We start from the raw sequence: 10,780 nt of genomic DNA on the forward strand, positions 1-10,780 counted from the left end.
GGCATGCTCACCAAATCTATCCAAACAGGATTTTTTATAAATGGGGTATGATACATCTAGAGGGAAAGAGGAATCATAAGCCGGTATTTAAGGACGACTATGTATTCAACTGCCGACATCCGTTGCCCAAGACCTTCAATGGGCACAACAGCCATAAAAATCCTGGGCATGAGCCCCATTAAGACAAGCAAAAACTGCCTTTTGTCTCAGGGTCGTATCGAATCGCTCCTCCAAATCATGTACGTGTTTACCATAAAGTGCACTCGCCAAGGTTTGTTGAGGTTTCTTGGGGGCGGTCTCCTTATAAGTAAATCTGCCTAGATCAAGGTCCGAGATAGTTGTTCCAATATTACCAAGTGCAAGGGAGTAGTCAGGATCTACCCCCATAACACCAGCACTTTGCAAGAAGTGGTTCTGCAATTTCCACGACTAGGTCCTGGAAGCCACAAAGGCATATGCGGAGACATCCTCCGCCGAGAAAATTCCTAAGCCTCCGCAACGCATAAGGAAGGAAACCATCTTCCACTGGAGGTCCCCAAAATGCGGTCCACCACACACAACAATATCTTCAATTGCCCCCCGCAGGCCCGCATCAAAGATGGACACAACCTCTTTGACATGTTCAGGTTGACAGGTCCGGAGCACAAACACTAACTTAGCAACCCCCATGCACGAGCGCAACAAAATGAGCTCACTTTGGGGTCCCCCAGGTCCGGAGCCCAAACACTAACTTAGAACAATAGGATGCATGAACATGCCAAACTAGTTGAATGAGATAACAAATATTCGTACTTAACCATGACTGAAAGAATGAATTAGATAGAATTATCAAGGATTAAAAGTTACTATAATAGGAAACTTTGTCGATTGAACACTTAGGAAATTCCAAAGGTTGATTAGTTAATAATGAAATTCTTGAATTTGTGCATAGATGATGATATGATTTGATGATTTGATGATGATAGGAATGATCATATGATTGATAGATTGATTTAAAAAGAACATACATGATTAAACACGCATGTTAGAACATTTCAAATAAAAATAAAGAATATAGTTAAAAAGTGTACGTTTAGCTTGTTATGACAATCATGATGATAGTTTGAATATGGATTTTTAAGTATTATAATGATGTTTATTCATAGGATAATTAGTATGTACTTACTTGGTTTAATTTACTTGTCGGTAACTTTAACGGTCGAAAAATCGGCTTTTTAACATAAATCGACACGACGGTTAAGGACTGTTTAAGAACAACCCCTAAAGTTTCAAATTAATCATATATAACATAAGTTAATATATGATAAGAGGACAAGATAACAAAACTTGATCTTAAACGTTTCGTGTCACGAAAACTGACACGAAAACGTTAAAAGTTGTTATTTTAAGAAAATATTAACTAAAATGAAAAATAACATATTTTTGTAAAGTAATTCCTAAAACTCAACTAATATATATGTAACAAGTGTTTTCAAGGATTTAAAAGTAATATTTTTATACAAAAATTCGAACGGTTCGTTTTTAAGCACGAAACCGACAAACCCAACAAGATCCATTAAAAATAATAAATTAATATTTTCTTAAAACTTTACAGCAATTGAAACTTTAATATTTTATTTATATACTTACTTTATTTATTAATTAATTTAGTTATTAAGACAATAGTTAACAAAACCTGAACTATACGTACACATTAACTTGCTAGGAATTTACTTGCTTATGTTCTTGTGTAGACATTAGACTAGGATTAACAAATAAAAGATTTTTAAAAACTAAAACTCAAACCAATTTTATTAACAAAACATGTACTAATATAGGACATGTAATTTTTGGAGCGAAAAGCCTCAACCGTGAGTTTCTCTATCGACCCTCGTTTTCGAAATATTTTTATTATGTTTTGGGGAAAACGCATATTCTTTATACTGAATTTGTTGAAATTTTTATAAAAGCATTTATTTTACAAACCGTGTAAAAAGTAGGATGAGTCAACAATTGGTTAAATAACTGTTAACCGAATTAATAAGGGCACACAAATATTAGTAGATCTATTGGGGTGACGCCCCCCACTTCCAATCACATTGGGTTAAAAGTGAGAATATTTTGAGTATGGTAGGTATCGAGTTATCAATTTTGATAGTCATACACTTGTATTCCTTGCTAGTCTACAACAGTACGATTTGTTAAAAGATAAAATGCTATGTTTCATTATGAATTTTAAAAAGATAATTACCAAGTTAAAAGAACGGTAAGAAAAGATTACTACCGTTGCTTATGGTAATATATTATAAAAGAACGGCTGTTGAACCATTGTATGGAAGAGAATTTATATGTACTCATTTACTACATTTCCCGATAAATTGATATAATATTGTTTTCTATGATTTTTATAATGACTTGAATTGAAGGTATTGGATCATTTGTTTTTTTACAGCGAGAAGTGCGAGAAGTGAATGTGTAACTCTATTAATCCCTAATTTCACGCCCTTTCTTATGATATTACCTACATGTATGTAGGTTGGTTGTATTTATGTCTTAGCTACACACATTCAAACCTACCTACACAAATATACATGCGTACCTACACATATTCTAACCTATCTATACACATACAAACGTACCGAGCCACATTCAAACCTACATAACTACACACATACAAACATACATACACATATACAAAAATACGTACCTACACACGTACATACGCACCTACACAATAAGAAATGAAGTGAAATTAGGGATTAATGGAATTACACCTTCACTTCTCGCACTTCTCGCTGTAATATCACTTCTCGCAAGATCCATCCCCTATATATAAATGTATATATATATATATATATATATATATATATATATATATATATATATATATATATATATTTTCAATAAAGAGAACTCACCAACACTCGTGTTGACGTTTATTTTAATATCCTTTTCAGGTAAGTGATGGCTTTGAGGGGACAAGGAAAAGAGAGGGTTGGAAGTGTGTTTGAATAATGTGGAAATTTGGATTATAATAAACCGTGCAGTAGCACGTGTAAAACTCTGATCATGTAATAAATAAGTTTTTTAAATAAAAGTTAACTTTGATTATTAAATATTTTTTTTTATTATGATTGGCTATCGGCATCTGTCACGACCCGGATGACTTATTAGGAGCAAATATTTTAAAAGATGTGACGTCAGCAACCAACCATTTAGTTGAAACTATTATTTGCTAATAGTCTATAGTTGGGTATTTAAATCCAAATTTCCTTTTTTATATGTCAATCTTCTATGTTTCTGTGGGAGTTATGAAGAAGTGGGAGCAATTTTGCTCAAACTTTTTTTATCTTTTAGGAAGTAAGGATCAAAGAAAAGTGCATTGGGTGTCTTGGAATTTGGTCCTGGCGTCGAAAGATAAAGGTAGGCTAGGGGGTTCCTTGGAAGGTTTTATTAACTAGGTTTTAGGCCCCGCCGCGTTGCGGCAGGGTGATTAATTTTTGTATAGGTGTTTGTTAAAAAAGTAGTTACATTGGCTTTATTATTCATCTAGTAGTTCTAGTAGAACTTAACAAAACATAAATTGTAGTTTGTTTTTTGGTTTGAAGTTTTTATTATTTGCTAATGAAAGGCGCTACAGTGAAAGTCACAAATTCATATCATATGTTCGAAGCTAGTGTCTGTCATCGAACATTATAATATACAAAGCACAAAGAAAAAATAATTAAAAGCGGGAGAAGATGTATCGAAACCAGATAGCTAACAAATAAGCAAGGTAAGGAAACATAAATATACCAAAGCTTAGGAGGGTGTACCACATAAGAAGCAAATGGTATAACAGTACACTTTGCAGCGTGTGACAACATTCGCTCAAGAGTTTTTTCTTTCTATGTTTACATCATACAAAATGCCAAGCGGAAACGTGCCGGTTTACATGTTACAATGAAATCAAAAGAAAAATTCAGAGAACCTCATTTACATGTAAAAATGAAAGCAATAGCAAAATTTGAATGACATTTGATGCTCCATTTGACCATTAGGTTGGGCATATCATCTTAATCCACACATCTTATGCTTCTCTATTTTGCAAATGTATCTATGAGGCATCTAAGTAGGGGGACAACTTTTTAGAGCCTGCACCACAAAGTTTAAAACCATATTCAAGTTCACGAAGATATATGGTTCAATTTTTAAACAACTCAAGTTAGGATACACAAAATCCTTTGACAGGTCGAATCGGCTTATGTTCTCTGTAAATCATTTATGTGCAAAACATAATATGAGTTCGAGTTTATATGAAATAGTAAATGATCCCAGTTATACATAAACGATATCGACCCATTAAAGTATTATAGATAAAAGCATAACCTAAGTTCGAACGGTGAGATAGACCATAACCCACTGTGACCCGTTAGTCCTGTATCAAAACCCATAATATGAACGAAAACCAAATAAGTATAGATAAACTCAAAAGTTTAAGTAACAAAATATCATCTAAACTCAAAAGTTTAGTATTATATGCAACTTGAAACGCAACGATTCCATTACCTTTAATTAAAATCATATTTATTTTGAATCTTACTTTGAAAATGTATTATATTCGAAATTTACCAATAATTATAAATTTAATTTATGATCTATGAAGCCTTTAACCTCTTCGAAAGTCACAACTTCAAATTTTGAAAAATTTGTATATTGATGCACTCTTTTTCCAAAATGATTGTATAATAAACCATACAAAACTCTTTGCAAACAATCATTACTTGTATCACTTGGCTAAAAAATGTCACCTGTGCATTCTTAGTATCAACAATATCCAAGGTGAAGTTACACATTATATGCACCTTGCTATTGCAGTTGACTTTTTAAAGTCAAACGAACTAATCGGTACATATATGTGTGTGTATACATACATATATATCCTATTTGCAAAAGAAAAGTATACCACTTGTATCATCTGAGTTAAAAGAGTAAACTAAACTAATCGGTAAAATACACGGAAACGAACCCCTAATTTCGATAGAAAATCTAACCTCGAGCAAAACCATCGTCGGACCAATCGCAGACACTCTACCACCCAGTTACATCATGCTCTAACCATAAAGACATTGCAAGGCTTAATAATGAATCACAAAATATTGTGAAACGAACTTTAAGATGTTAAACTTTAGCCCGTTTGCACTTGCGGCTCCATCCATCCTATAACTTTATATTTTAGCCACACACCATCACTAAATGACTCAAAACGTGCAATCATAAAAGGTTAAGAACCGTATAATGGCTGCAACAAAAGTTGCCACGCCAAAAACTGAATCATCATCATAGCCATAAACCAATTTAGCAATTCAGATTACCCTCAATCTGTGTTTCGAAGGTCCACCAAATCCAAAATATTTTAGATAACCAGTGTATGAAACTGTACAATATAAGAAGCTGTGAGTACAACACCAGCAGCTATTAAGAGTTGCAAATTAATATATAGGATAATGTGTTGTTGCAAAAGTGGAAATCATGAGACGAATGCTATTTGGGTTATATATTTTTTGTGTTATCTTATTAGAAAGAAAAGCTATATGACTATCTTGTTTACTTTGGAAGATTAATATTTGTGGATGGGGAGTTTTGGGTTATCGCCTCGCAACAAGGTCTAATTTAGTGGCTAAGGGTATATGTTATATCTACTTTATGCCTCTTGTGTAATGACGTAATAAAACCTAATCTTCATGTGTTTGGTGATTGTGGCTCAGTAAACAAGATTTTGGATTTGGTTGAGAGGTGGCTCGATGTGAAATCATCAAATTCATGATTTCCTTAAACTTAATGGACTGTTTTGATAACTATTTGTTAAGCGCGACCAAAGAGAAGCTGTGGGTGCGGTTATATATATCTTGGTGGGCCATTTGGAACCTTCGGTATGGTTGGGTTTCTTGAAGAGTCGGTCAAATACTCCTGGTTGTTTGATGATGTTATGTATTCATCTTTTTATCAATCCTTATATAGAAAGATTTATACATAGTGAATGAAAAATCTCATCCTTTTTATGTTTTGTTTTGTTTTTTATCATTATTTTAATTTTGTCCGTCCATCTTATTGTTGATTAATGCTTAATAAAATTATATGGATAAATTTTAAAAGGAAGTCATTGACTTTAAGAGCAGTCCTAATGCATCCCCTAAACTAGTGAGATGTTTTTTTAAAGAGTAAAGTTTCATTTTTTATTCTTTTGGTTTGACAAATAATGCGAATTTAGTCTAAGAAGATTACTTTTTGCATATGGACCCTCTATGCGAATTAGGACTGAGGTTTTTTTTTGGGAGAAAAACAACAAAATTGGTCGTCACGTGAGGGGCACATAGATGGGTTAACGACCAGACTTAACGGGGTTAATAAATTCGGGTTTAATTGCAAGTGCAATGAAACTACAAGGACGAAAATCGCAGATTTGATAGGGACGAAAATTGCAAAATTGAAACTATTGGACTAAAACCGCAAATTTGGACAAACACAGGGACGAAAACCGCAGTTCACTGAAATAAGTATTATAATAAAGAAAAGTGAAAGACATATCTACCCCTGAATAACGATTAAATTTAACGAGGTTAGTTATTTGGATGTAATTGCCAATAATTGGAAAACATGGAGGGTCGGTCCATATGTAAAAAATAAACTTTTTGAACTAAATACGCATTATTTGTCAAACCATAAGGACGAAAATGACACTATGCTAATTGTAAATTATAGGATATAATTAAGAGTGGTTGTGAGTGAAGGAGAAAGAAAAATTAGTGATTTTTTTTAAATTTGTAGAAAATATGATTGCCCATATTTCTTTTTATTTGTTAAAATTGTTTGTGATTATAGGAGAGTGAAACCAAAATGATCAATATATAAAATATATTATTTAATTGAAAAAAAAAATATAGTCTGTTTTTAATGCAATTTTAATGATGTATACGCTGGGAATGCTGTAACTTAATTACGTGCATTTTTTCACATGATGGTTAGTATGATAGCGACCTCGTCTCTTTACCACGTCAAATCTTTGTCACCCACTCCATAAATTATTCTATATATTTTGTATTTTATCCAAACAAAGTTTATATCGTCATTTGTTCAATAAAGTATACACCACATTTGTCATGTTATATATATTTATATAAAACCTTTTGAAAAGTTTATTATTTGTAAAGCAAAGAAAGATTTTATGAAATAAAAGTATACGCCACATAAACCCCATCATCCAATTTGCCAAACGCTTACTCTCTAAAGGTGTCAAACCAACACTTATTACAACTATCTACACCTTAAATTCGACCCTTTCCCACACCACCACCACCACATCCATTGAAATCAAAGCCATTTCCGATGGTTTTGATAAAGGCGGTTACACAAGTGCCGATAGCGCTGAATACGATAAAGGCGGTTACACAAGGCTTCAATGCCCCCGCCCCCACCCCCATAAAGGATGGTCTTAATATGATAGTGACCTCGCCTCTCACGTCAAATCTTTGTCGCCCTCTCAGTAAATTATTCTATATATTTTGTATTTTATTCAAACAAAGGATATAACGTCATTTTTTCTATAAAGTATACATCACATATGTCATGTTATTTATTTTTATATAAAAACTTTTGAAAAGTTTATCATTTGTAATAAGATTTTCTGTTATAAATAAATAATCAAATCATACATCCACAAGAGACGAAAAGTTTTGAATTAATTCCTGTCTTCGAGTTAATGAGGCTGGTTGAGTCGATTCTTCGAGTTTATGATGAGTTGGTGTCTTGTCTATAAACTTGAGCACATAATTCTATTTACATGAAATAAATTACATTATGAAAAACTTGAGTCAATGATTTAAAAACAAGAAATTTTTTTATTAATTATTTGGACTTGTTTTTACAAATTAGAGTTTGAATATGATAGGTGTTGTGTTCTAGTCTAGGTAGGCTTTCAAATCTAATCTAAATTAGTATATATACCGAGCTTGTGGGTTATATCATTTTGTATTGTAATTTTTCTATTTAATGAAAATTACGAAAAAGTTGTAAGGATTAAAAGGAGTTACGTAACAAATTACCTCCTAATTTCTTTTTCGTTCCTTTTCTTTTTCTAAATGATCAACCATGTGCCAACAAGAATACATGTCCATTTTGCATTCATAAAGCACAAGATTTTCCTACGTACCAATAATGGCAGATAATCATAAGATCAAGAAATCACCACATGTTCTACTCATCCCCTACCCTTCACAAGGCCACATAAACCCTATCATCCAATTTGGCAAACGCTTAATCTCTAAAGGTGTCAAAACAACACTTATTACAACCATCTACACCTTAAACTCTACCCCCTCCCACAACACCACCACCACATCCATTGAAATCAAAGCCATTTCCGATGGTTTTGATAAAGGCGGTTACACAAGTGCCGATAGCGCAGAATCCTACCTCAAATCATTCAAAGAAACCGGATCAAAATCACTAGGTGACTTGATCAAGACCCTTCAAAGTGAGGGAAATATTATTAATGCAATTGTTTATGATTCCTTGCTTATTTGGGCTTTGGATGTGGCCAAGGAGTTTGGAATAGATTGTGGATCATTTTTCACACAATCTTGTGCTGTAAACACCATATATTATCATGTTCACAAGGGTTTAATTTCATTGCCACCGGGTTCGACTGTTTCGGTTCCTGGGTTGCCACAGTTTGAGTGTTGGGAGACACCATCTTTTCTACATAATTATGAACCGAACGGTGCTTGGTCTAAGACTGTGTTTGGCCAGTTCGAAAATATCGATCAAGCACGGTGGGTCTTCACAAATAGTTTTTACAAACTTGAGGAACAGGTGGTGTCTTGAATACACGTTTTAAATACTTTATTTCAATTGATTGCAAGTAGTTTATTACAACCACATTAGATTATGATACAATTTCGTTTATAAATAGTTTTCACCATGAGACATTTGAGTGTGTGCTAATTTACAATTTGTTAGATCTGAAAATTAAAGATGAAAACTAACTATCATTATTAGTTATTTCACTACACGACACGACATGACACGACACCACATGACATACCATAATAAAGTACCGTGATACTACACATGGTGGTATTGCAAGCTTAAATGTTCGATCTACTAATCTTTTTGCTCCATGAACTGAATTGTTATCTATTAGGTGATAACGTGGATGAGAAAGATGTGGAATTTGAAGGTAATCGGACCAACACTTCCATCTATGCACCTTGACAAACGACTTAAGGATGATAAATATTATGGGTTCAATCTTTTCAAAGCGAACCATAACGAATGCATGGCATGGCTAAGTGATAAGCCAAAAGGATCAGTTGTTTATGTATCATTTGGGAGTATGATCAAGCTAGGACCCGAACAAATGGAAGAACTTGCATGGGGTTTGAGTGATTGCGGGGTGAATTTCTTGTGGGTGGTTAGGGGTAAAGAGGGAAAACTTGCAAAAGATTTTTTGGATATGAAACGGATCCCCGAGAAGGGTTTGGTTGTGGCATGGTGTAGACAACTGGATGTGCTAGCACACGAATCAGTAGGGTGCTTTGTTACGCATTGTGGCTTTAGCTCAACTCTTGAAGCAGTAAGTCTAGGAGTCCCAGTGGTGGGAATGCCTCGAGTTTCGGATCAAAGTACGAATGCCAAGTACCTTGATGAAATTTGGGGTGTGGGGGTTAGAGTTAAGGCTGATGAGAACGGGATAGTGAGAAGAGAAACTCTAACGTCATGTATTAAGAAGATTATGGAGGAAGAAAGAGGAGTAGTAGCCCGTAAGAACGCGTCACAATGGAAGGAATTAGCTAAGCTAGCCGTTGGTGAAGGTGGGAGCTCTGACAGGGATATTGATGAATTTGTATATGAACTAAGGCATAACTGTTAATTTATAAGTTCCTTTGCATTTAATACTGAATGTTTAGTGGCATGATTTAAAACAACAATCAGATTTTCATAATCATTCCTAACATGTTCTTCATTCCTGCCATAACATGCTTTTCTTTGACCCATTAAGACCAGCATCAACCAAATATAACCACATATAAGTCACTACAAATAAATATGACCCACTGAGACTTGTATAGCACATTACAACCAAATATTTCTCAGTATAAACCTTATTTTCCATAACCATATTCCACAGCATTTTCCATTGCTGAAGTAGACATTTCATAATTTTAAAATATACGAAACTTAGAGACAACTTCTCAATTATCTTTACTATTTTGTAAGTATCACTATAGGTTCTACCTTCGGTACGAATGTCGTGAAATACAACTTGAATTTCTTGAACGTGGTTAAAAACAGACTTTGAGTTAATGATTTTGTAATCCAAGAACTGGCCTACAAATTTTTATGTGTTACGACATCCTTCCTTTAGCACTAATTATCCAACAACTCAAATACCCTTTAGGTAGATGTTAGTTTGCGATTTACATAATATAAGTCATCCACAAGGTCATTCGACAGATAATTATGGTACAAGACTGCATAATGTTTCCAAGCGTCTATCAACTCACAACTTGAGCATCCGTGTCCACTTCAACAAGTTTTTGTGTTGATTCAATAAATAACTACATAAGGCTCAATGCCTAGATATTTAAAACACTACGTGAATATCGACCTTCGGCCACACATGTGGTCTGGCGATTTGTCACACTTCGGCTTAAATGTGTGGCTAAAAGGTCTTTGACCATGTTTGAAAACCTTCTAAAATATTTTGGCCACACATATTATTCTTCACGTGACCATTCTATACCTACTCAGGTACTTTTCG

At 33.9% G+C, this 10,780-nt stretch overlaps 1 protein-coding gene across 1 annotated transcript; it reads left to right on the forward strand.

Annotated features, from left to right (window-relative positions):
• Positions 1 to 8,135: 8,135 nt before the first annotated feature.
• Positions 8,136 to 9,964, forward strand: LOC143622425 (UDP-glycosyltransferase 74G1-like). The gene is made up of 2 exons (XM_077093579.1): positions 8,136 to 8,829; positions 9,161 to 9,964. Exons 1-2 carry the CDS (start codon positions 8,173 to 8,175, stop codon positions 9,887 to 9,889), a joined length of 1,386 nt encoding a protein of 461 aa, XP_076949694.1. The 5' UTR covers positions 8,136 to 8,172; the 3' UTR covers positions 9,890 to 9,964.
• The last annotated feature ends 816 nt before the right edge of the window (positions 9,965 to 10,780 follow it).

This window comes from Bidens hawaiensis, unplaced genomic scaffold (genome assembly GCF_021521415.1).
Source record: "Bidens hawaiensis isolate Kalapana, Puna unplaced genomic scaffold, B.hawaiensis_p1.1 tig00003141_1, whole genome shotgun sequence".
In the NCBI taxonomy this organism is placed as follows: Eukaryota; Viridiplantae; Streptophyta; class Magnoliopsida; order Asterales; family Asteraceae; genus Bidens; species Bidens hawaiensis.

Excerpts from the sequence above, each read along its gene's own strand:
- LOC143622425 (XM_077093579.1), top strand. The coding sequence starts at position 8,173 with ATGGCAGATAATCATAAGATCAAGAAATCACCACATGTTCTACTCATC. Across the intron at positions 8,830-9,160 it reads TTTACAAACTTGAGGAACAG|GTGATAACGTGGATGAGAAA; the intron begins GTGGTGTCTTGA and ends GTTATCTATTAG.